Here is a 26,443-nt window from a genome sequence, read left to right as displayed (position 1 = left end):
TCACTATTCAGATTTGAACAAAATCACTCCGTTACCGGATTTATTTTAGAGAACATCTAAACTAAATCAAACTAGGAAGCATTTGGCTAAACTATAAATCCAAATAATCCTATTGGACTACAGAATATAATCAGCCTTCTTCATCAGCCGAACATGCAGTAGGCTACAGATAACTACTTTCGACAGACAACATAATACATAATCGATAGGCAATTTATTGTATCGTTCATTATCATCACACATATATAAGACTACAAGTGTCGTGTTACCTTCAACGTCAGTGCATTTCACAGGTCAGCAAAACAATGAGATGACCAAGTCAACAGGATATGATGAACTAGCATTTGGGGTTCTGTTTCCACACATGAAAACACACAAACATCTCTCTTCAAAAGAGTAGCCTAACATAAATACCCCTAAAAAAACATTTACTTGCCTGGCATAATTCACATGATTTATATACAGGATGCGAGTGAAAGGGATACAACTAATGGATTAAGACTGTTAGCTGTGATTTGGGAACGCGGAGTAATATTGACACTGGAAGACAAACAGGTGGATACTGCTTAGTAAGGCACCACATTGTGGAGGATCGCTCATCAATGCAAAAGTTAAACATTGACTGAAACATTGATTGAATAAAGAGTCTGTTCTCTCTGCTCCTCATTCTGGTTGATTATGTATGTATTATAAACCCGAGACGCAAGCTATGAATACATTTTAGGTAGACTGGATGATATGGACACAAGAAAAAAAAAAAAAGTCCATCAGCCAATAAACATTATTTGCACAAGAAAAAAAAATCTATGCATCAGAGGGGGGAAAAACAGCTTATTTTGGTTAAAAGCTTTTAATCATAATGATAACAAATGTGAATGCTGACAACAGCTTCTTGCAGAGTACAAGGTGAACAGAAATGCCTTGTCCGTCATGCATATAAGTGTGTTTCTATCAGTCGTCAAGCAGGAGGTCAATTCAGAGCAAGTATCCAAATCCACTAGAAGGACATTCATTTGTTCTTGTGCACAAATCACAAACATCACAGACAATAACTGCAGTAACTTTCTGGGGAATATTTAAAGAACATAAGATCAGTTGACTTGTATGCAGCATGCCACTATGGCCAAACTCATTCCATAGATGTCACGCATTTTCCCTACACACATCCACACCAACACACCCACACACACGAAAACACTGCGTGTGGTCGAAAAACAACCTTTTTCAGCATCATTCTGTGTCTCCTCATGCTCACAGCAAGCTGAGATATCACCAAATAAGGGAATGTGGCTACATCAGGCCTCGCTCTGTCGATAACACAGGTTTTCCAGAGAACGTCTGGCCTAAATTCCCTTCTATAACAGTGACATACTTGGGACGAGGTAAATAAACTGTAAATAACCCCCCCCTGCCCTCTACCCCAAAAACCTCCCTTTCATGACTTCAGTAGAAGCCAACACGAGTTTCACTCATCTGACAATGTTAAGGCTGCGTAGATACATTAATCTGTACAGGAATATGTCCTCATTCGTATGGTTGATTATACAAAAGGTGATTCAGGGTACGAAAGCTTGCACCTCCAGAGCCTCTCGCTTGGTGTGCACGCGTGTGTGCATGTGCGTGTGTGCGAGAGAGATATCACGCCTGTCTGGTATCGTCTCCACTTCACGTAGGTGTGTGGACGTGGAGGTCATTCTTTGTCTCAACCACTACAGAATGCTAACCAGCAAATATGCACACACACGCGCGCGCGCACACACACCCCGGGAGAGGGGGAGGCGGGCGTGGGTCCATCCGTCGGATTGTCCGCCTGGCTGCCGGGACTAAGATTTGAGGGCTGTGTTTTTCCACAGTGGTTTGTGATACACCCAGCCTTCACCCTGCCAAAGAGAGATGAGTCATAAACATTAGCCAATAGGTCACATGACACGTCACATGACACACACTTAGCCTGGCATCTTGAGACTCTTTAAAAAGGGATCGACTGTGATCTCAAATAAAAAAGAAAAAGAAAAAAAAGTAACTTCAAAGTAGTCAGATTGAGGTTGTGTAAAGGCTCCCGGCCAGTTAAACAATTTAAAAAGTGCTTTTCCCAGTAGATTTAGCTTTCAGAACAGATTTACAGCATCTCATCGCCCATGCTGTCCTAAGCCACAAAACAAGCGCCCCCAGCGCCTGCGAGCTACGCACCTCGCTGTCAAAGTATCTGGTCCTCCAGGCGGTCTCCGTCTCTCCGCGGTGCCTCTCCTCCGTCCTCTGCCTCTCCTCCAGCAGGCGCTTGTGTTCCGTGGCCTTGTCGATGTCCTTCTGACGCAAGGCCTCGGTCACATGCTGCCACAGCCGCCTGGCGCACACACGCACACATTTACATTTAGTCATTTAGCAGACGCTCTTATGCAGAGCGACTTACAGTAAGTACAGGGACATTCCCCCTGAGGCAAGTAGGGTGAAGTGCCTTGTCCAAGGACACGTCGTCATTTGACACGGCCGGGAATCGAACTAGCGACCTTCTGATTACTAGCCCGCTTCTCTAACCGCTCAGCCACCTGACTGAGTTTTTTTTTTATTTTTATATAGCACCAGATCACAAAATAGGTCATTTAAGGTTACCTTTCCTATAAAACAGGTCTATAGCTTGCTCTTTTATTAAACAAACTAAATGGCCTTATGTTATTTATCTTATTTACACAACGGCATGTCATTTCTGTCTCTACATGGTCGCCCGCCCCAAAGCTGTAAACCTAGGGGAAACACTGGAGCGGACCTTGATTCGTTTGGTCCTTGCTTGTCGGTGGGCCGGACCCGCTTCTTGGTGACGGGCAGCCTGGTGACGTCCACCATGCGCGTGTCACCGTTGCCGTAGGAGAACTCCAGGACTCCGTTCCACTCTCCCTGCACACGGCACACCACCGCGTTGGTGGTGTTGTGCTTCACCTCCGCGGTCACCCTGCGCGCACACGCACACGTCGCTATTAAGGACCCGAAACTGACTGGGAACCAGATGAGTAGACAATGTCAGGCCACTAAAAGACCCTTCCCTCCCCAGTTACAGAGCATGTTACAGGTTACAGACCATATGACCTGTTAGAGAATATGTCACTGGTTACAGACCATATGACCTGTTAGATAATATGTTACTGGTTACAGACCATATGACCTGTTAAGAGAATATGTTACTGGTTACAGACCATGTTACTGGTTACAGAACATATGACCTGTTAGAGAACATGGTACTGGTTACAGACCATGTGACCCGTTACAGAACATGTGACCCTTTACAGAGCATGTGACCCGTTACAGAGCATGTGACCCGTTACAGAGCATGTGACCCGTTACAGAGCATGCAAGCAGCTGGGAGCAGCAGCCTGCAGAAGGGGACACTCACTTGTGCAGCTTGCCTCCGTAGAAGGGCTTGGTCTGGAAGGTGATGATGGCTGAGTAGCCCGTCTTGGGGCAGGTGACGTTGACCTTGCCCCCCAGCTCCACCCAGGGCACGGTGAGGATGGAGCGGGCGTAGGCGCACGGCAGGGTGAACACGTACTCCTCATCATGCTCCAACAGGTGCAGGCAGCCTGGTGACACACACACACACACACACGCACGCACACGCACACACACACTTTGGTCACAAACTCCTCAATAGAAAAGCCTGACTGACTTGACGGAGCAGAACTAGGGAGTCTGGATGGACATCATGGTGAACGTGTACCTTCTCCTATCATGGTGACCCCAATGGACATGCCCATGAACTTGCTCTTGGTCCACACGTGTGTGTTCACGCACATCCTCCTCTCCTGACACTCTGCGTAGAAGCCCGACACCGGCGGGTGATGGGACACCTGCTCGGCCGTAAAGCGCACCTGGTAGCAGTCTGGGGGGCAGCCCTGGGTGGGGCTTCCCCGGGCGGGCGGGCAGCCCTGGGCGGGGGGGCCTTCCTGCTGGGCCTCCTTGGTCCTGGGCACCCTCCAGGAGCAGTGGAAGCTCTCCCCGATGATGGGGTTGTAGGGCTTCTTGGCGATGGCTCCCTTGCGGCCCTCGTGGAAGGAGGTGAGGTAATACTCCACAAAGCGAACCATGCGCTCCTCGGGGCTGTCGCCGTCGGTGACGGCCACGAAGATGTCCGGGTGGGACATGAAGTCGGCGTACATCTCCAGCAGAGAGCGCTTCTCCAGGATGAAGGTGGGAAGAACCACCTAGACACACACACACACACACACAGAGAGATAGAATATCGATTACAGTAACTGTAGATATTATTCACCCCTCTGCTGTGTATAATCACCATTCACCTCGACCCGAGGCCTGCCTTACTATATAGTGTCTTTGTCTACTTGAGCCTCCCATCTAAGACTCTGGATGTGTGTGTGTGTGTGTGTGTGTGTGTGTGTGTGTGTGTGTGTGTGGGGGAACTGGACCGACCCGTGTGAGGTCCATCCCCAGCTTGAGCTGTGACAGCAGGTGTAGGATGACACTGCGTTCCTCCTCCACCACCCCCAGGTCCTCCTCCTTGTCCGAGAACGAGTCCTCCGCCTCCTCCTCCTCGTCTATGTCCTCCTGCTGCTCACACACACACACGCGCGCACACACGCGCGCACACACGCACGCACGGACGGACAAAAGAGTAGTGTGAGCACACACAGACGTGAGCAGTACACACCCTTGAAGGCAGTAACATCATAAACACAGCACTCATTATGAAGGGTAGATCCTGGAGAAAAGTTTGTCGTGTTTGTTTGAAAAAATGCATTTATTGAACATGGGTGGAGTTGACTTGGTTGAGTACAGGCACACACCACACACACACACAGTGGCTGTCTCCCTGCAGCAGGACCAGTGCCCCCCCCCCCCCCCCCCCCCAGTCTTACCCCAGAGAAGCTGCAGGACTCGGTGCTGGTGAGGTCCAGACGGCTGCCCTCCAGGTCTGCCTGGTCCCCGGGGGGGAACCCCGCCAGGCCGCCCCCGTTGTTCAGCAGCTCAGGCAGCTGGGGCTCCAGCCACTCGATGGTGGGGCCTGCGGAGGAAGAGGAGACAGGCTCACAGCTGCTCATGGTGCCCAGACCACCGCAGCACAGACCCAGAGCATCCACACACACACAGCCGGGCACAGCCACCAAGCCAAGGGGAGGGGCTGATCTCCCACTGAGCCCTGGAGAGCCACCTGACCCCGGCCACCGACAGAGTATCAGGATACGCTAGGCCCCGCCCCAAAAGGAAACGTCCCCGACCTCCTATTGGATAAGCCCTTTCGGCTTCTCTCCTGATTGCTAATCACCACGGAAAAAGGGCGGGGACTATACTAATTAACCTGACTTGAGGTACTTGACGGCTTCGTCTGATTGGGTGTCCCGACGTTCCGTCCCCTGCTTGGGGTCATGAAATATACATGGTGAATAACAAGAGCTTGTATGTCACACTAGGATAGATCCTCTCTAGCACTATGAAACTGTCAACAAACTGTTTGCCACATTTCAAACGGGACAATGGTTTTACAAGTCAGGCACAGGCCCCATTCTCTCAATCGGTGATCCTTTCATCTGATCTCATGGGTAACCGTGAAGATGGCCAATCAACATTTAATCCAGTTTCCCTGTTTATGATCAGGTTACCTTGGAGACAGCCTGTAAGAATAGGCACTGCTCCTCATCAATTATGGAGAATAATTCCACCGCCGTAGAGCCGTGCATTTAGACCGGCTGTCCTGCTGGGAGACCAGAGCTTGGACAGCAGTACTAATGATTTGTGTCTGGTACAGGATGGGGACACACACACTGTCTTTGAAAACTAATATCCTTCCTTCTCAGTATTACCAGAAACAGGGTCAGTATCAGATGACTGTTAGATAGTAAAACTAGGAGGAGAGGCTCAAACAACAAAGCAAGCGATGCCATGTTGTCCCTGCAGCTCCACACTCCCTCCCCTGTCAACATCAGATCCAACATGCACTGAGCAATGAGTGGGATGGCATGAACACCCACCCCCTCCTTGCGCACACACACACACACACACACACACTCACAGGCTCGATCAAGCAAGGACACACACACACAGGCTCGATCAAGCAAGGACACACACACACGCGCGCTCACACACACACAGCTCCCGACGTCTGGACTGACCTCCCAGAGAGCTAGCCTGCCGGGCCACCTGCTGCAGCTGGAGGATGTGGAGACAGTCGTTGAGGCAGTTCATGGTGGCCATGGAGGTGGCTTTTAGCATGAGCAGGTCCTGGTCCAGGGGGGACAGGGAGGGCCCCGGGGCCGGGGGCAGGCCCTCGATGCCCTGGATCAGGTCCCTGTGCTGCCCCTGGGCCTGCACCATCATCTGGGGAGGAGTGGGGAGGGCCAGGGGACAGATTACAACAGGTGCTAGGTATGTGGAGATGGGTTTTGGGCAGTTGGGATGGGTGTAGCTCAGCAGTAGAGCATTTCACTGCAGGTAAAGAGATAACAGGTTCAAATCGCCCTGTATGATGTTCCATTTAAAAGTGTCTGCTAAACGAACACTGTTATAATTATGATTGTGTCTGTGGTTTCATTCCTTTCAGTAAATGAGGCTAGTCTAGATTAGGGCTGTCCAACCCTACACTCCTGGAGGCAAACCGTCCTGTTGGTTTCTACGCCAACGCAAGCTGGAGGAAACATGATTCAGCTCGTCACCCTATTATTAGAGTGAGGTGTGCCAGATTATGGTTGGAATGAGTAACTACAGGGCGGTAGCTCTCCAGGACCGGAGTTGGACAGCCCAGGTGTGATTTAATTGTTTTTGCTATGTGGAACATACAAGAAAAATACATGAAAGAAAAAATAATTAAAAAGAAATAAAGATGTGGTAGTAACTTTTTGGACGCTAACCCCTGCCGGCCTCTCCTCCAATCACGAGCCACGATGAGACACAGAAGCAGACACTTTTGCTACGTGGGATTAGACCCTATTTGGTTTACACGCTTTACAGGGTAACCCAAGACAGAGGCTCTGTCCCTGTCTCGCCTCCCTGTCTCGCCTCCCTGTCTCGCCTCCCTGTCTCGCCTCCCTGTCTCGCCTCCCTGTCTCGCCTCCCTGTCTCGCCTCCCTGTCTCGCCTCCCTGTCTCGCCTCCCTGTCTCGCCTCCCTGTCTCACCTCCCTGTCTCACCTCCCTGGCCTCCCTGTCTCACCTCCCTGGCGTCCATCAGGTGGTCAGGCAGCAGTGACCTCCTGCTGGAGTAGAGAGAGGAGCCCTTGTGGAGCTGGGATATGCTGAAGACGGAGGCGGCGTTGTGACTGGGCCGGCGCTGGGACAGAGGGGAGCTCCCGCTGCCCTGGGACACCGTGGAGTAGCTGCGAGACTTGGGAGGAGGGTTGCTCTGAGCACACAAACAACATGGGAGAAGAAAAAGAAAAAAAAGATGAATATTATCATACACAAAATCTTCTCTGTGCACAGCCACAAATATTATTATTTACCCCCCACAACATTTTTAAGTGTGTATAAAATAATGCTTAATATTAGCTTTGGGTATGTTCAGATTAGAAACTGTAAATGATATGACATCAAAGCCAAAGAAACTAACAGTGGAAACTAAACGCTGTGATCAACAAAAGTTAATCTGTAAGGAGGAAAACCCAGGACACAGTGCTGAGTCAGATAAAGGACACAAAACAGGAAGTGATGTACATGCTCTAACAAGAGGGAGTAAGAGTGAAAGGGGATATATATATATATATATATATATATATAGAGAGAGAGAGAGAGAGAGAGAGATAGAGCAAGCCACAGAGGGGAGAGAGAAAGAGAAAGAAGACAGAGGGAGCAACAGAGGAAGCGAGTGACAGGGAGTGTAAGAGAGAAAAAGAGGGAGCAACAGAAGAAGCGAGTGACAGGGAGTGTAAGAGAGAAAAAGATAAAGCAACAGAGGAGAGAGAGAGAGAGAGAGAGAGAGAGAGAGAGAGAGAGAGAGAGAGAGAGAGAGAGAGAGAGAGAGAGAGAGAGAGAGAGAGAGAGAGAGAGCGCTCTGGTCTCACCTTCCCCATGGCCTCTGTGTGGTGCTGTGTGCAGATCTGCAGTCTGCTCACCCAGTGCTGTCTCTCTTTGGCGTCTGTGGCTGAGACACACACACACCAGGGAACCTCATTACACTTCAGACAAGAAAACCTCATTGATCCCTGAGAATGATTAACTTGACAACAGAAGATAATTAGAAAACATTCCGAATCAATACATGATGGATGAGATGTTCCATCGCCAAACCACTCAGTCTGAAAATATTCTCTGTCCATTAGTCAAACACTGAGATAATGCTTATTGAGCATATATATTTTTTTAAACACAGCAGATCAAGCAAAAAGTTTGTTTACGGCTATGAACTGAAGTTGGATGGTAGAGCAAGTTGTGATTGAAACCAATGTATTTTTTGCTAAAATGAAGAGCATGAGAGAGAGGGCGGGTATCTACCAACCCCTGAGTTTGTACTGTTCTCCACTGATGGCGTTGACGGTGAAGGTGTGGGAGTCCTCATCGCTCGGGGATATGACGGCCCCGGCCAGCGGGAGAGTCCCGCGAGGCTTCTGGGGCCTGGACTGTTCATTGACAAAGTACTCCAGTAACCCAGCCTCATTGTTCAACACAAAGAACCTGTATGAGGCAAATTAACACTAGTAAAGCGATTTATAATTGTTGACGCCAAGTGTGACTCATTTCAATGACATAATATTGGGTAGAAATAGAATAATCCGTTTTGTGCTATCCAGCCACTCACCTGTATTGCCATCCTGTAACCAGATTGGTGTATTTCATCAAGTAGCCATCGATGTTTTCCATGTGGTCACTATACAAAATCAAGACCGATCAGGGTAAGTGTTTACTGATAAACGGTTAATGACATCAACTGGAATTGGCAAACCAGCTTCCTAATAGAAAACACCTGACCTAGTGTCTAGCCGCACAGTAGAGACTAGCACTACTTGCTTTACTGGTTGTGCAAGTGGTCTACAAGATAGACCAAAGTTCAATTTCAGACAAAATGTGACTTGTTTGTTAGCTAGCTAAATCTGTCAGCTCGTCAGTTAGCAGTTAGCCAAGTAGCCGGGTAGTATTAGCTATTGTGCTAGATAGTTGGACTGCACGCTGTCACATCACTATTCATTTTGACTGTGCTCATACTATGATTCTACACATGCCATGGTGGGAACAGTGAATTGACTCATTGTAAACAGTGCCTGTAATGTAGGACATTTTCACACACGCCGGTGCATCTAGTCCACTCTCGGTAACTGTCCAGTAAACCCTGGCAAGCATCATTCTATGCTAGTTAGCATAGCATAGCCAGACAGATGTCACCATACCTGTACTGCCAGCCTTTCGAACTAGCTCTCCCAGAACTCGGAGTCCTGTTCTGAGTAAGGACATCAAGCTTGCCTTCACTGTCGGAGATTCGTAATGCCGTTGTTTCTCCTTGCATAGTCATGGCTAGCTCGCTCAAACACTGTCCGTCTGCCAGGGTACCAGCTATCTACCAGCTTAAATGCCAGGATACTACTAGTAACTTTAGCTAATATCTAACGAGCTAGCCAGCTACAAACCTCGAGGCTAGCTAGGAGGAAGATAGCTCCGCAATGTTCTCAACAGATTTGTTCAAGTAGGTAGCCAGCTAGCTAGAGTTAGCCTATTTACAGGCCTTGCTTTCAGTGCCATTCCCTATACATGTTTTTTTCTAAACACCGATTAAGCTACGAGGACATTTAGATAGCTATGTAAATAGACTAGCTATCTAGATAGACTATCTAATTGACGGATGAATAATTTCATCACAGTATATTCGAATAAAACCCTCGATTAATTGTTTACAGTATAATCTGTCACTGAAACACGTGATCAATCCGCGAGAGCTGTCAAAGTGGCATAAACAGTTGACTTCAAAATAAAAGTCCCCCAACTTTCTATATCCACTGTGCTTAACCTTTACGATTGTGTTTGTCTCATGATGACACATATCGCAAGTGCATTTGCTCCTTGTTTGAAGCTTTAAACTATCTACTATTTCTGAGGTTGAGAAAATAAAGTTCCTAACTATCATTCGACTCACAGTCAATATGTCATTGATGAATTCTCGCCAAAATGCTCAAATTATAGTGGATGAAAATGCTTGTCATGACAAGCGTACATACCTATAGTTTGCCAGACGCACCCTTGTTACTCTACAGCTATGAAGAAAGGAAAAGCTGGCAGCAGTGTGAGCTAATCAAATCAAAGGGTGGAGCATCCTAGTTTAGATAAAGGATTCTGGGCGTATAAGGAAGTTGACAGTCAAACTATTACGACCTGCTGAAAGTACGCTACTCTTGTATCAGGAGTTTTACAGACACCGTACTAAATCCAAGAAATGCCTGCGAAGAAAGTATGCATCGTTGGATCGGGAAACTGGTATGGATTCGTTTTGCCTACACGAATTGTGTGTTTAATTGTGACAATTAGATGGCTTATTTTCAAATACAAAAGTATCCTACTAATGAAAAGTAAGGACTTAATAATGTTAGCATAAATGGACATTTATACATTTTGGTTGATCGATCTGGCTAGGTGCCAATAGTCTCGTGAGAGGTCGAAACCTTACTGTTTCTATTTTTCAGGGGCTCTGCCATAGCCAAAATCATTGGACACAATGTTAAAGGATCCAACCGCTTTGATCCAATCGTAAACATGTGGGTTTATGAAGAAATGATCAATGGCAGAAAGTTGACAGAGATCATTAATACGGAACACGAGAATGTCAAATATCTACCAGGTCACAAACTGCCCAAAAATGTGGTAAGGAGTACTTTTGGGCAGGGAAAACGATCAAGGATCAAATCCTTTCTGTGTGAATAGTGCAATTCCACTTATGTCTGTCAGGGACTTTGATAATGTATATAAACAATCAGCCATTGATAGGAGTGAACCTTGACCTTTATTCCTCATCATTAAGGGCCTTCATACATTAAGGACTGTCACTACCTAGCACAGTGCCATGTGTTTACATCGTTAAATACTTATCTCCTTTGGAGAGGCGAGATAGCTTACATTTTACATGATTTCTTTAATATGAATGTAGGTCCACATCCAGAAGATCATCACATCTATGTAATCAAAGCTGATGTCTCGGCACTCCTCAGGTTGCAGTTCCCGAAGTGACCGAGGCGGTGAAAGGAGCCAGTGTGCTGGTGTTTGTCATCCCACACCAGTTCATCGGGAAGCTCTGTGATCAGATGAAACCACACATCAGAGAGGGGACCATCGGGATCTCCCTCATCAAAGTAAGAGCAGCTTGATATAGATCTGGATCATCTAGATAGGAAAACACTATCATGTCTCCTGGCACTCAGACCTTGCCCTGTCTTGCTATCTGTGTAAGATACAGACACCTCTGTTGAGTAACTCAGAGGAATCCTGTATGATCTGATCACAGGCTCTAAAAACAGTTTCAAAGTGTTAAGAATGTGGCCTAAACTTTGCTGTGAGTCACCGCAAAAATTCTGCGGAGAGAGAAACAGGAAGGAGGGAGGAGAAAGAGGGAGAAACATGAATTTCCTCTCTGTTCCTCGTCCAGGGCATCGACGAGGGCCCGGAGGGTCTGAAGCTGATCTCTGACATCATCAGAGAGAAACTGGAGATAGAAGTCAGCGTGTTGATGGGGGCCAACATCGCCAACGAGGTCGCAGACGAGAAGTTCTGTGAGACCACCATTGGTAAGGCCCTCGTTCTGCTTTTAACGTCAAACAACACCATTTCTTTTTAAAGGTTTTTGTTGAGGTTGTACAAATCACAGTCTCTCTACTCGCACCGGGAACTTCAGTTACACGTTCAAATCTTGACCGTAACAGGGGCGAAGAACGAGCCAAACGGCCAGGTGTTTAAAGAGCTGCTCCAGACACCGAACTTCAGGATCACCGTGGTGCAGGAGAGTGACACGGTGGAGCTGTGTGGAGCTCTCAAGGTACAGCCCTCCACATGGAACAGTTATATTTGATTCATTTGCTGTGAGTTTACACTGCTGGGGTACAGTGTGCTTGCTCACGTCTTTCCGTCTGTCTGGCCCAGAACATCGTTGCCGTGGGCGCAGGTTTCTGTGACGGTCTGGGCTTCGGGGACAACACCAAGGCTGCCGTCATCCGTCTGGGTCTCATGGAGATGGTGTCCTTCTCCAAGCTTTTCTGCAAGGTCAGGAAGAAATGCCTTTCAAACTCAGGATCCAATTGAGGTTAAAGCAGGAACACAAACACCCCAACACACTACTGTATATATATGTGTTTGTGTGTGTATACTGTATATGAATGAACGATAAGATAGACTATATGGGCAAATAGCAAGACAGAAATGTGATCTATACTGATTGATTACCAGGAACACATAATAACTCCTTGACTCCTCCCCTGAAGGGCCAGGTCAGCTCCGTCACCTTCCTGGAGAGCTGCGGTGTGGCCGACCTCATCACCACCTGCTACGGGGGACGCAACCGCAAGGTGGCCGAGGCCTTCGCCAAGTCCTCCAAGGTCAGTCCCACCAGGCCAAGTCCTCCAAGGTCAGTCCCACCAGGCCAAGTCCTCCAAGGTCAGTCCCACCAGGCCAAGTCCTCCAAGGTCAGTCCCACCAGGCCAAGTCCTCCAAGGTCAGTCCCACCAGGCCAAGTCCTCCAAGGTCAGTCCCACCAGGCCGAGTCCTCCCAGGTCAGTCCCACCAGGCCAAGTCCTCCAAGGTCAGTCCCACCAGGACAAGTCCTCCAAGGTCAGTCCCACCAGGCCAAGTCCTCCAAGGTCAGTCCCACCAGGCCAAGTCCTCCAAGGTCAGTCCCACCAGGCCAAGTCCTCCAAGGTCAGTCCCACCAGGCCGAGTCCTCCCAGGTCAGTCCCACCAGGCCAAGTCCTCCAAGGTCAGTCCCACCAGGACAAGTCCTCCAAGGTCAGTCCCACCAGGCCAAGTCCTCCAAGGTCAGTCCCACCAGGCCAAGTCCTCCAAGGTCAGTCCCACCAGGACAAGTCCTCCAAGGTCAGTCCCACCAGGCCAAGTCCTCCAAGGTCAGTCCCACCAGGCCAAGTCCTCCAAGGTCAGTCCCACCAGGCGGAGGGTTTCCTCGTGCGGATACTTGATGATACTTCATCTACACCTGTGTGGAATATTAAAATGTGTGTGTGTGTCCGCAGTCTATTGAGGAGCTGGAGGTAGAGATGCTCAACGGTCAGAAGCTGCAAGGTCCACAAACCTCTGCTGAGGTGTACAAGATTCTGATGAAAAGAGACATGGTGAAACAGTGAGTCTAATATCACCCTCTCTTTAAAGAGGCGTTAACATTAGTATGACCATTAGCCTTAGCATGAACATTAGCCTTAGCATGAACATTAGCATTAACACTAGCATTAGCTAACACTGGCCTCTGTCCTTTTTTTTCAAGAGCCAAAACAATGTGGTTTATTAACAGCTGCTACATCAATGTAAGCGGTACATCAATGCCTACGTTTACAACTTGGTGCCCTGTGTGTCTGCCTCTCAGGTACCCGCTGTTTGCAGCTGTGTATCAGATCTGCTTTGAGGGCAGAGCGGTGCAGGAGTTCATCACCTGCCTTCAGAACCACCCTCAGCACATGTGAAGCTGCCCTCAGCCAGAGACCAGTCCTGCAGTAACGCTTCTATACCACCAGGGGGGGTTCTCTAAAACTCCAAGCATCCACACACTGTGCCTGTTAGAACAACATATCGAAATATGTTTTATGTTAAATGTGTGTTTGACTAGATCTTCACTAAATGTTTTGTTGCTAGTTGGTAATTGTACCTGAGTGCCAATGGAATTATGAAACGCACACTATTTGAAATGTGGTTTTTGTTGTGTCTAAATAATGAAACACGTTTGTTTTTTAAACAACTTTTTTTGTACTGCAGAACTAGTATTTACCTAAATAAAAACAATGGTTTTCATTCATGGATTACTCTTCATGGGAAATGAGGGCAGACTTATATAAGGTAAAAGGGTAGGGGGTGGACAGGTCTGAGGTGATGTCAGAGGCCTAGTAGAGGAGCAACACTTTGCCATGGGAGCGTCAGGGAGCCGGCTGCCCCAGGACAGAGCCCCCACCTCGGGCTGAACGGGCATCAGGGTTTGGGGGGGATGGAGCCTCCTAGGTGGGTGTCTGATAAGGCCCAGATCCTCCATCACAGAAACGCAAATTCCAAATCTAAATTTCATTCAGCTTTATTTAAATCATTAACTTCAGTAAAGTACAGCAGAAGCCTTGTTTTGATCAGAAAAAATGATCGTTAACAACATTCTTGTAGACCAGGTCACCTGGGACAGACTATTAGAGCGGTGCGGCTCTGATCATGGATCATTGATACAGCAATGTACAGACTTATTTTGGAAACCATCGCCCATGTTATGGGTGTACGATGGCAGAGAAACATTTTAAATATTGTGTCCTTGAGATACCGGGATGTGTTGCATAGTCTGTTTCCACGGTCATATCTTGTCCTCCACCGGATTAAAGTCAGATCCTGAGAAAGTGAAGGTTGTCATGGGAATGAGAGGGGAAAGACATCCCAGAATGTCCCAGATCTCTCCTTTTTAACATCAAGTGCACTTTAGTTACAACCAGGTGCATCGATTTCAGTATACATAGATGACACATGTCCCTGACACTTGGAAAAATTGCGAATCTGTCCCCCCATCTTACTGTAAAATGTATATTTACTGGCCACATCCTCAGTTCTAAGAATAAGCTGTCCTGCGACGCCCACATTTGAAAACATTTTCTCATACTATTCCCTGTCTCTGCATAGCCAGTATACTGCATATCACTTTGATTAATCACACCATCACTCTGGATGGACACTGAAATAAACTCACCCATTAGTGATCTGAGAGTCTCTCTCTGTTCCTGCACCTTAATCAGCCTCTGTTGTGCTCTCTCTTCCTCTGCCCTCCTTCTCTCTATCTTCTCCAGGTTCTCTCTGTCCATCTCATAGTGGCCTCCTCTGTTTGCTGCCACCATCTCCTCCATCTTGTCCAGCAGCTCAGTGACCTGAGTGTCATCAACCCTGTTCTCATTGTTGAGGACATGATACCTGTTCCCACATTTCTCAACAAGCCACTGGAAGACCTTCCCTTCTGTCTCAATGTGCTGTTCAATGGTTGTGTCTCGCAGACGGTCCCCACAAGTGAACAGCACTATAGTGTGACTCCAGACTCTCTCACTGAGAAGCTGCAGATGTCCCTCTACTGATCTTCTCTCTTCCTCTGAACACATCATCCAAGTCTATAACCAGGAGGATAGTGTGGGGTCCTGGAGGACACAGAGACACACTGCATACTATCTCCTGTTTACCCAGCTCAGTAGACCTCTCTACAGGGAGATTCCTCCACCATCCTGGAGTGTCGACCACAGTGACCTGCCTCCCTGCTACTTCTCCCTGTCTCTTCACACACTGAGCAGCTGTCCTCAGGTCAAACTCCTCTCTGCCCAGGATGGTGTTTCCTGATGAACTCTTCCCTACATATCTCCCCCCCAGCAGCACAATCCTCAGCTCTGAGAGATGGAGGGAGTCACCTGTCAGAGAGAGGGAGGAAAAGACAAAAGGATGAGAGACAGACCAAGTAAGATAGAGAAAGAGAAAGGGGAAAGAGAAAGATACGTTGCTTTTTCGTTGAGAAGTTCAAAATGATATCATGAGTTTGTTGCTAGATTATTAAGATTGTTTACCTGAAGCCATATTGTTGATTCTCCTATTTTTGGGTTCCTTCTCTTTTTACTCTTGGAGAAAACGCAGTAGGCCTACGAGCAAGGTCAAAAAATATCCAACTTGCTAATAATCTTGCCAAGAATCTTGTAACGTGGGTATGCCGTTCTAAAATTAATTAGTTAATCTGGCTAACAATTCATTTGACTGTTAATTTACATTTACCCACACCACACAGCCTAAACCTAGGACGACGAGGGAAAGTTGTCTGTTAGTGAAAGAGAAAGTAGAACGTTGTTTTTGAGGATAACTGAGGAAGTACAGAGTGCCATGTCACAGGTACTGTACACAGGTGTAATTTTGCAAGTGTTTGGATGCAGCGCTTCAAGATAACTCGAATAACTGGCGGCCATTAGCGTTGGATCCCTTTCAGACATGTTGAGTTGGCACTGTTCATCTGGCAGGATATAAAAATCACAGCGTTGATACTGTAATGATACTGGAAAACATCCCCAACAACATTGTAACTGATACATTTTCAAGTTTTGCCTTTTAAATATACTTTGCAGAGATAATACCTTATGTCAATCTTTAAAAATGTGTTTGCAGAATATGTTAGTGACAAATGGTTTACATTAAACTTTATCTCTTGTTAAAGAGCTAGTTCAACTCATTAAATGTCCTTTCCTCAGAACTCTGCAGCAGTGGATAGTAGAGTGAGAGTGAACCACAGACTTATATACAGGGAGTGAACAGATGAAAGAGGAAAGAGAATTACACAGTAAGAAAAAGAAGAGAGAAAGAGATTTACAGTTCCCCTTCACTGTAACCATGTCAACATGACCGGTTAAATCTTTAATAGAGCCAGGAAACCTCACGTTTAATGGAAACAAAATAGCGATACAATTTAAGAAAGACACATTAATTAGATTAATTTTCAATTATACATGCCTTCCACACGGGCTCGGTTCTAAGGGGGGTCTGAGGCGGGCACTGCCACATGTCTAACTTGGTTTGTTGACATCTCTTGATGACAAGCCTCTTCCAGATAGGAGTCACTCCTGTTTCTCTATAAACAAACATAACCCCTGTGAGAGACCCCGCCCTCACAGAGTGGAATATACACCATGTCTATCATTTATAAATATCTCCCCATCTTGAACACAGCAAAACTCAGGCTCACTGCCAGGTCCATAGGCTTTCACAGACTGCCTGTTGGCCCTCCTGCCTCTGGAGGGCGCTGTTGACTCACACCAGAGACTAACTGCTGTGAGAAGAAGGCAGCTGTGTCCTCTTAACCATGGGAAAAACAGGCACACATAAACCACACACACACAGTCACAAATATAATTTAAAAAAACACACACACACACACACACCCCAACCCACACACTCCTAGGCTGTCCGTCAGTAGTAGTGGTTGAGGCTGTGTGTGATGGTGTTCAGGTCAGGCTGTCCCTCAGTAGTAGTGGTTGAGGCTGTGTGTGATGGTGTTCAGGTCAGGCTGTCCGTTGATCCAGATCTCTCGGAGGATCCTCTCTCTGTCCTCCAGCCTCTGCGCTCGCTCCAACTCTGCAGACCAGAGCAAGACAAGATGAAGGAACTCGGTTCAAATGTCCCAAATGCTCCGATGTCCCAATCTCTGTTGGTTTGTTTGCTTGTGACGTGTGTGAGTTGATGCGTTCCTGTGTGTGTGTGTGTGTGTGTGTGTGTGTGTGTGTGTGTGTGTGAAAGCTTGTGCGTACTGATGCATTGATGTTTGTGTACTCGCTGATGCATTCCTGTGTGTTTATGGGGGGTCAGATGGCTGAGCGGTTAGAGAGTCGGGCTAGTAATCAGAAGGTTGTTGATTCGATTCCCGGCCGTGCCAAATGACGTTGTGTCCTTGGGCAAGGCACTTCACCCTACTTGCCTCGGGGGGAATGTCCAATGTACTTACTGTAAGTCGCTCTGGATAAGAGCGTCTGCTAAATGACTAAATGTAAATGTAATGTAAATGTTTATGTGTTGTGTCACACACACAAGAACACATCACACACGTGTGTATGCAGGTGTGCAGTTTGAAGTGAGCGAGAGCGATGGCTGTTAGGTTGTAAGATATTTAAGGACCATGAACAGAAGCAGAGCACCACCACGTCCTAGCACACTGCTCATGGTCACCACAGGGAGTGTGTGTGTGAGTGTGTGTTCACCTTCTGCCGACGTGAACACACTCGTGCGCACCAGCGTTCTCTCCGACAGCCTCCGTCTCCGTGACGACAGGTCGGCAGTGACGTCATCCAAGTCCCCCGACCGGCTGTCCTCGCCGGTCACCGCCACTGCAGGGTGGTGTATGGGGCAGTGGGGGTCGCCACGGTGAAGACGAGGGCAACTGTCGTCGTGGTGACGTCTCCTCCTGCTGCTGTAGTGACAGTCGGTCCGGCAGTGTACTTGGAAGACGAGGGCAAAGAGTGTGAGGAGGAGACCAACACACACCCCGCTGACGAAGACCAGCGCTGCCCTCTCTGGATGGTCTGAGGGTGGGGGGGGGGGGGAGGGAGATATGGTGGGGTAGAGAGAGAGATGGGGGGTAGAGAGAGAGAGATATGGTGGGGTAGAGAGAGAGAGAGATGGGGGTAGAGAGAGAGAGATGGGGGGTAGAGAGAGAGAGAGATGGGGGGTAGAGAGAGAGAGATATGATGGGGTAGAGAGAGAGAGAGAGAGATGGGGGTAGAGAGAGAGAGAGATGGGGGTAGAGAGAGAGAGATGGGGGGTAGAGGATAAAAAGATATGGTGGGGGGGCGGTAGAGAGAGGGTGTTGGGGGGGTAGAGAGAGAGATGGGGGGTAGAGAGAGGATAGGATGGGGGGAGAAGGAGAGAGATGGGGGGAGACGGAGGGCAAGGGGTGAGAGAAAGAGAGAGAGAAGGGCAAAGATGATGAGAGAACACAAAATTAAAGAGCAGTAGTTGAACCGTAGAGCTTATTAAATACCACCTTCATCCATTGTTGCTTAGTTTACCTGCTAGAAAGGTGTAGGCTGCCAAGGCATTGCTTAGCAACGCCATCTCCTGGGAAACGCCCTTCACCTCCATATTTGGGCTCGGGGTTCCAGTGGGCGGAACACTCATGATGTCACTGGAAATATCTCTCTGACAGGTAGTAGGGAGCAGCTTCCCCTCCCTCATATATCCTCTCCTTCCTCCCTTCGTCCTCCTCCTCCTCTCCCCTCTGCTTCCAGGCGTCCTCTCAGAGCAGCAGAGGGTGCTCCCTGTCTGTGGGGGTTAGGGTCGCACGACAGAGACAAGAGAGAGAGAGAGAGAGAGAGAGAGAGAGAGAGAGAGAGAGAGAGAGAGAGAGAGAGAGAGAAGAGAGAGAGAAATGACAGATGGAAAAAGAGATAAAAGTGTTATGATAAATTATAGATATTTAATGAGGGTAGCCCTCACACACACTCCTAAAACACAGTACCCTCACACACACAGACACAGACACACACACACATCTAAAACACAAGCAAGCAGACGTCTCCCCTGGTTCTCCTAGGGGCTTCTTTTACCATCAGTACGATGAGAACACGCCCTTCGGCTGAGAGTGACCCACTAACACTCTGGGTTACTCTGCAGTGCTGGAGGACCCTGCTGACCTCACCACACACACACACACACACACACACACACGCTCACACACACATAAACATAAATGTGTTTGTATGTGTGTTTGTAGAGAGCATCTGTGTGTGCGTGTGTGTGCATGTTTGGAGAGAACATGAATGTGTTTGTATGTGTGTTTGTAGAGAGCATCTGAGTGTGTGCGTGTGTGTGTATGCTGTTACTGAACATAACTAGACCACCACTGTCCGTACATTAAAACAATTGGAACTTATTTTATTTTAAAATGTTTTATCTTCCCCCCTTTTCTTTCTCTATGACACTCATGCACACACACAAGCACAGTATATATCCTGTTGGGTCCTGCAGCATTGTCTTTCTGAGACTGATTCATCCAGACAACCAGCCTTTCCAGAGAGAGGGAGAGGGAGAGAGAGAGAAGACGAGGAGAGAGAGAGAGAGAGAGAGAGAGAGAGAGAGAGAGAGAGAGAGAGGGAGAGAGAGAGAGAGAGAGGGAGAGAGAGAGAGAGAGAGAGAGAGAGAAGACGAGGAGAGAGAGGGAGAGGGAAAGAGAGAGAGAGAGAGAGAGAGAGAGAGAGAGAGGAGAGAGAGAGAGAGAGAGAGAGAGAGAGAGAGAGAGAGAGAGAGAGAGAGAGAGAGAGAGAGAGAGAGAGAGAGGGAAGACGAGGAGAGAGATACACAGAAAATTAGAGATAAGATAGTGATAGAAAATGAAAGTCAGTGAGTCAGACAAGAACAGAAAAGAGTGTACTAAGACTACGAACACACTGGAAGAAAGGTGCTCTAATGATTTTTATCATTTAGCAGTAGATAAAGATCCACCCAAAAATATTTTTTTAAGAAATGCAGTGTAAATACATATATATATTTGTTGTATTATTAATATTATATGTTTGTTTTTTTAACACACAATTGGCTGTGATTAATTGATCTTGTCTGACACAATGGAACCAATCAAAGGTGCACGCCCCCCCCCCCTAAAAATCAAACCGCACTCGACAAGAGTCCAGTCAGACAAGAGTCCTGTCAGACAAGAGTCTAGTCGGACAAGAGTCTAGTCGGACAAGAGTCTAGTGAGACAAGAGTCCAGTCGGACAAGAGTCCAGTCGGACAAGAGTCTAGTGAGACAAGAGTCCAGTCGGACAAGAGTCCAGTCGGACAAGAGTCCAGTCGGACAAGAGTCTAGTCGGACTGAAGCAAATGCTGAGAGCGTCATCACCTTCCATCTCCACGTCAAGCTGGTTCTGGAGCATTCAGGTTTTCCTCCTCTCCCTCTCTCCTCTTCTTCTCTCTCTCTTCTACTCCTTCTGTCTTTTCCTCTCCTCCTCTCTCCTCACGCTCCCAGAGACTAGCTGGAATCAGGTGAGCACAGGTCATCCACAGGTCATCCACAGGTCATCCACAGGTCATCCACTCTTCACGGGAATGTCCACATAAGCTTCATGGTCATTCTTCATTGATAGGAACACTGCAACTCCATGAAGAAAGTCAAGAAACTCCAGACTAGAATCAAGAGCGTTGGTTGTGAGTTCCGGGGAGGTGTGTTGAGCAGATCATCTAGTGGTGTGTCTTTCTGCCTGCCAGGTTTCCCAGCTCCAGAGCTCCAGTTTGTGCTCCAGGGGACTGCAGACCTGTAATGCTGGAATATGATGAGAGACCGTCTGAGTCCTGCAGATCCACACACATTTGTGCGAGCGTGCACGCACGTGCACACAAGCACGCACGCACGCACTCACACACACACTAACCCTCCTTTCCCCCTCCCACTGACAACACAGACCCGGGCAGAGAAGAGAGAGATGGAGAGAGAGAGAGAGAGAGAGAGAGAGAGAGAGAGGGAGGGGGAGAGAGAGAGATGGAGAGAGAGATGGAGAGAGAGAGAGGGAGAGAGAGACGGGGGGATGTTGAAGAAGAGGGGTAAGGTAGGCAGAGATCATTCAACAAACAAAAACATCCATAATCATCCCTCTCATAGCTACTGCTGTGTTTGGAGAAGAGGGGTGTGTGTGTGTGTTTTGGTTGGTTTGTGTTTTGGGCTGAGATAGTCCCCTCGTTATTTTTGAGTGTGTGTGTGTGTGTGTTACATAAGACGGTTGTTCATGCACAGTCGTTCTAATCGAATCATTCCCATGACTGAATCTGCAAAAGCGGAACCTCTATCTGTCTCCTCCTCTTATCCTCCCTTATTCTCTCTCTCTCTCTCTTTATATCAGTGTCTATCTCTATATATGTATATATATGCTCATGGGTCCTTTTGTAATGGACCATAGATCTACATGATTCAGTCCAGTCTCCTTCCCTCCTCCAGCTCCAGAATCAGGCTCCAGGCAGGACAGAGAGGCCGACCAGGGCCCGTGACTGTCAGGGCTGTTCCTCTGAGCTGCAGGGAGGATGGCAAGGAGAGGGGAGGAGAGGACTGAGGAGAGGGCTGTAGAGAGGGGAGGAGAGGGGAGGAGAGGGCTGAGGAGAGGGGAGGAGAGGGGAGGAGAGGGGAGGAGAGGGGAGGAGAGGGGAGGAGAGGGCTGAGGAGAGGGCTGAGGAGAGGGGAGGAGAGGGGAGGAGAGGGGAGGAGAGGGCTGAGGAGAGGGGAGGAGAGGGGAGGAGAGGGCTGAGGAGAGGGGAGGAGAGGGGAGGAGAGGGGAGGAGAGGGGAGGAGAGGGCTGTAGAGGGGAGGAGGCCACTGCAGGGTATTGAGACACAGCCCTCACCCCTGGAGGCCTGTGAGACCGCAGACTTTCTCCCAGCACACAGACGGAGACGCCTCCATGCACACACACGCACACGCGCACGCGCACGCACACGCACACGCACACACACACACACACACACACACACACACACACACCATGACTGTCCGTCTGGATACATCTCAACACATACATCCATGTTAAACGCTCCAGTTCCCCTCCATACCCCTCCAGGGATAATAATATTAACATAACTGCACTCACACACTCACACACACAGTCATCCCATTTTGTATACTACAGGCACACACACACACATACACACACACGCACGCACGTGTGTATGCACTTGTGAGTGTGCCTGAGGGAGGGTTGATGATGAGTCTGGGATATGGCCGTGACATAAGTTTGTGATATAAAGTGAATGATGATGTCACACACACGTGTGGCACACACCAACGAGTGCCCTGCAGTGTCTTCCACGACTTCCGTAACCGCTAGATCATGTGACCGTGGGATCATGTGACCACCGTACTGTCAGCAAAGTGAAGAACTGCTGGTCCGGCTCCTTTCAAGTCCTCTTTCAGCTGCTTTCCCTGGAGAACGAAACCCTGACACTTCCTATTTTTTTCCCAGGGTTTACTTTCCATCACACACACACAGTCTACTGTCCATCGCACACACACACACGCACACGCACAACTGTCCTGCTCCAACTCCAGGGGAACCGAGTCAGTCCAGAGGTAACCGAACTCCTAACAAGACACTTACAGACCCGACAACACCCTGTTCAGCTGATACTTCTGTTTCATTACACACAAACACACACACACTCGCACACATACTCACTCACACGCACACACACACACACAAGTATAAAAAGGACATCAGAAGTACGATTGGGGTACCATATCTCAAACTACATTCTGTATAGCAGCAATACCTGACATTATTTCAACAATGTTGCCCGGTCAGATGGAGAGACTGTTCCTGGTGGTCGTCATGACGACTGTGTGCTGGTCCGCTCCTCAGGGTGAGTTCTGACTCTGTGTTCTTCCTTCATACTTGTTACACGTTATTTATGTGAGGAAAAAAAATCCAAAGCAACATACAAATAGTTAAACCGGCGCAAGTTGGTTTGGATTTAGTTTGTAATAAGTCAAGATACGTTTAAAATGTCTAGATCTCCTATATGAATTGTAAAGGATGGATGTTATTAGGGTGTTTGATGGTGTGATTCAGATCAACCGTCTCTGGAGGAGGGGATCCCTCACTGCTCCTCTCGACGCTTCTTCCATTTTTTTTTCTGCATTTTGGGGAGTCTCTCCTTGTCTTCTCTGAAGGCCTCCATGCTAATCTGTGGGCACTGGTGACTGCTTGGGGGGGGGGAGACATTTTTGATCCATACTGTGGCAGTGATCTAAATGTGTTCATACTATGCATTTTTTAATTCTAAGTTAGGAATTGTATATATCCTACTGTACATATAGCATAGATTCAGATGAATAATGTCACGTTTCAGACAGCTACTTTATAATGATGTTCGCCGTCTCTGCAGATCTGAGTGCTAAGATGTTTACCTTCCCAGCGGAGTCGGACTCTGCCTACGCTAAGCTCATTCCAACCAAGAAGATATTTGCCTCTGTCACTGTGTGTCTCAGGTAGTAATGTTTTCATTTAGCCCTTATATCCAAAACAACACACAGCACAGAGGAGGGGGAACTTGAACCTGCGACCTCTTGATTGTAGTGAGGTGCTCTAACCACTAAGCTACACCCTTCTCCCATGTGTCTGTATGTGTCATTTACATTTTAGTCATTTAGCAGACGCTCTTATCCAGAGCAACTTACAGTAAGTACAGGGACATTCCCCCCGAGGCAAGTAGGGTGAAGCGCCTTGCCGAAGGACACAACGTCATGTGGCACGGCAGGATATTAAACCAGCAACCTTCTGATCAATAGCCCGATTTCCTAACCACTCAGCCATCTGACCCCCACACGTGTCAACGTGTGTGTGTGCGTCCCTCTCCTCCAGGTATTTCACTGACCAGAGGAAGGGCCAGTCCCTGTTCTCCATGGCAACGCCCTCCCACCACAACGACATCATGCTCTACAAAGATAACACTCTGGGCTCTGTGTCCTTCTGGATCAGGGACGTCGGCCTGGCCTTCAAAGAGCTGCCTGACCTCCTCAACACCTGGTCATCCACGTGCGGCACCTGGGACTCCGCTAGTGGGCTGGGCCAGCTGTGGGTCAACGGCAAGGCCAGCACGCGCAGGCAGAGCTACAGCGGCGCAGGGCTGGACGGGAGCCCCGTCATCCTGCTGGGGCAGGAGCAGGACTCGTACGGGGGGGGGGTTCAGCAAGGAGCAGGCCTTCGTGGGCAGCATCAGCGACGTCCACATGTGGGACTACGTCCTGTCGCCCTGCGAGATCCGCAGGTTCACCGCCGACCTCAACTACACGCCCGGAAACGTGCTCAACTGGAGGGGCCTGAGCTACACCCTGACGGGGAGGGTGGTGGTGGAGGAGAGGCAGCAGGACCAGCAGTGTCAGGTCTAGGGAGGGAAGGTGGTGGTGGAGGAGAGGGAGAGTGTAGAGTGAGGGGAGGGTGGTGGTGATGGAGGAGAGGGAGAGAGTGTAGAGTGAGGGGAGGGAGGTGATGGTGGAGTAGAGGGAGAGAGTGTAGAGTGAGGGGAGGGTGGTGATGGGAGGGTGGAAGGAGGGAACATTATGTGCATGAGAGGAAAAAGTGAAGGAGACTAGATGAGTCAAGAAAGGAGAGAATGAGAGTGAGGGAGAAAAGAAAAAAGGAAGACAGAGGTGGAGATAGAGGAGGAGGAATACAGTACATCAATATTCTATTAAAAACATTTCTTCTGTTGTTGTTACTGTACGTTTTTGAGAAACCTTTTGTTCAACGCACACACATACACAAGGTTGATTTGAAAACCTTTTATTATCCTTATAGAACCCTGATTGGAGGAGTTTCATACAAGACAACAGTGAACATAGGAGCAGGCTGATTTTAAACAGGCGGCACAGGGGCCAACTAACATATCAACCAATGTCAAAGTAAAAGAAACAAAAAATTAAAACACAAAATCGTTTTTTTCTGAAATACATGAACTAAAGAGTTACAGCTAGACAAATACACAGAGGTGTTGAAGGAGGAGTGTGGAGTGGAATTTCAGCTGCTAAAACATAAGGTTTTGTCCCAAGCACTGACGTGATCCCCCCATCAACAAGCACGCACACATCACAACACCTGTGTAACTGGTCGGCATTAACCTCAGGATAGTCATGTACGCATAAATAAAAAATAAATAAACTCCTACAGCACCTTCCATGAGCAGCCAGGACACCAGGGGGCAGTAGAAGCAGTATCAGGCTGTATCAGCAGAGTCACTGGCCTGCCATGACGCTGTGGGCCTGTGGAGAGGGGAACTGCGTTCACACATCTCCAGTCCTGGAAGGTCAGAGGTTAACCCGAGGGAGGGAAGAATATACTATAGAGTTGAAAATGGCAATTAGAACTAAAGGAGAACCCCCTCCACCCTCCTCCACCCTCCTCCACCCCTCCTCCACCCTCCTCCACCCCTCCTCCACCCCTCCTCCACCCCACCTCCACCTCCACCCTCAAGACGACGCCCATTTCGGTTTACAGTGCTACTTCAACCGTCGGATGAGATTACATTTAAAAAAAAGACACAAAAAAAGTTTTATTGAGAGTAAAAGGAACTGAAACTTGGTGGTGTTTGTTACTGGTGCTAGTAGACTGACGTAATCAACAACAAAAAATGCAAACAGCTATTCAATTATTATTATAAACTATTTTCCCAAGGTGATTTGGTTACAAGCGTCCGTGTAGAGCCCTATGTGAAGGCCTTCCTCAACCAGGAACCACTTCCTGCTTCCTGTTTCCTGCTCCAGAACAATACTTCTGCTCTCCAGCTTCCTGGCTCAGGCACTGGGAATCCCACCAGAGGCAGAGACAGATGTCTACTGCATACCTTATCATACGTTGTCATAAGAGGTCTGAATGTGCAGTACTATAGACACAGAGGAAGAAAGAATGTAGAAATCCTGAGATATCCTCACATCACATCCAGTGGTTAACTAAGACTCTCTCGCCAAACTAAGACTTGTTCCTGAAACTAAGACTCTCTCCCCAAACTAAGGCTTGTTCCTGAAACTAAGACTCCCTCCCCAAACTAAGACTCGTTCCTGAAACTAAGACTCCCTCCCCAAACTAAGACTCGTTCCTGAAACTAAGACTCCGTCCTCAAGACTCTCCAGGACGTCAAGAGCCCTCGGTGACATCATCAGGTGAGTGACACCCCTGGCGGTGGGCGTGGCCCGCCCCTACTTGGGCGCGGCCGTCTTGCTGGGGAAGAGCTGCAGGTCGAGGCGGACCCACACCTCCCCGGTGGCCACCTCGTGCAGGAGGAGACGGCGGGTCGCCGCGCCCTTGT

General features: G+C 48.3%; 4 protein-coding genes across 6 annotated transcripts; 2 read left to right on the top strand and 2 right to left on the bottom strand.

Moving 5' to 3' along the window:
• Positions 1–197: 197 nt before the first annotated feature.
• Positions 198–10,293, bottom strand: LOC134007301 (oxysterol-binding protein-related protein 11-like). 2 transcript variants are annotated; one of them, XM_062446676.1, is made up of 13 exons: positions 10,141–10,293; positions 8,733–8,801; positions 8,433–8,608; positions 7,999–8,078; positions 7,152–7,340; positions 6,117–6,321; positions 4,866–5,011; positions 4,420–4,557; positions 3,710–4,193; positions 3,386–3,572; positions 2,765–2,947; positions 2,191–2,344; positions 198–1,880 (listed from the first exon to the last, which is right to left on the bottom strand). In XM_062446676.1, exons 2-13 carry the CDS (start codon positions 8,792–8,794, stop codon positions 1,824–1,826), a joined length of 2,061 nt encoding a protein of 686 aa, XP_062302660.1. In that variant the 5' UTR covers positions 8,795–8,801; positions 10,141–10,293; the 3' UTR covers positions 198–1,823. The 2 variants fall into 2 exon arrangements, with proteins under 2 accessions (XP_062302660.1, XP_062302659.1); XM_062446675.1 differs by lacking the exon at positions 10,141–10,293 and adding an exon at positions 9,319–9,863.
• On the top strand, positions 8,705–13,922 carry LOC134007315 (glycerol-3-phosphate dehydrogenase 1-like protein). Of its 2 annotated transcripts, XM_062446694.1 has the most exons (10): positions 8,705–8,826; positions 10,324–10,396; positions 10,603–10,780; positions 11,125–11,265; positions 11,559–11,697; positions 11,833–11,945; positions 12,050–12,169; positions 12,388–12,501; positions 13,150–13,256; positions 13,497–13,922. In XM_062446694.1, the coding sequence occupies exons 2-10, from the start codon at positions 10,356–10,358 to the stop codon at positions 13,591–13,593; spliced, it is 1,050 nt and encodes a 349-aa protein (XP_062302678.1). In that variant the 5' UTR covers positions 8,705–8,826; positions 10,324–10,355; the 3' UTR covers positions 13,594–13,922. The 2 variants fall into 2 exon arrangements, with proteins under 2 accessions (XP_062302678.1, XP_062302677.1); XM_062446693.1 differs by lacking the exon at positions 8,705–8,826 and having other exon boundaries at positions 10,226–10,396.
• A 3,018-nt stretch (positions 13,923–16,940) lies between these two features.
• Positions 16,941–21,060, bottom strand: LOC134007321 (protein eva-1 homolog A-like). Its single transcript, XM_062446703.1, has 4 exons — positions 20,491–21,060; positions 18,673–18,923; positions 17,866–18,186; positions 16,941–17,245 (listed from the first exon to the last, which is right to left on the bottom strand). Exons 1-4 carry the CDS (start codon positions 20,496–20,498, stop codon positions 17,133–17,135), a joined length of 693 nt encoding a protein of 230 aa, XP_062302687.1. The 5' UTR covers positions 20,499–21,060; the 3' UTR covers positions 16,941–17,132.
• A 1,662-nt stretch (positions 21,061–22,722) lies between these two features.
• LOC134007320 (C-reactive protein-like) lies at positions 22,723–24,530 on the top strand. The gene is given in 4 exon segments (XM_062446702.1): positions 22,723–23,002; positions 23,528–23,630; positions 24,004–24,316; positions 24,318–24,530. Coding segments are annotated over 4 exon segments (702 nt in total). The 5' UTR covers positions 22,723–22,929.
• Positions 24,531–26,443: the final 1,913 nt, after the last annotated feature.

This window comes from Osmerus eperlanus, chromosome 21, assembly GCF_963692335.1.
Source record: "Osmerus eperlanus chromosome 21, fOsmEpe2.1, whole genome shotgun sequence".
In the NCBI taxonomy this organism is placed as follows: Eukaryota; Metazoa; Chordata; class Actinopteri; order Osmeriformes; family Osmeridae; genus Osmerus; species Osmerus eperlanus.
Note: the sequence above shows the minus strand (reverse complement) of the source record. Positions and strands in the feature narration are given on the sequence as shown.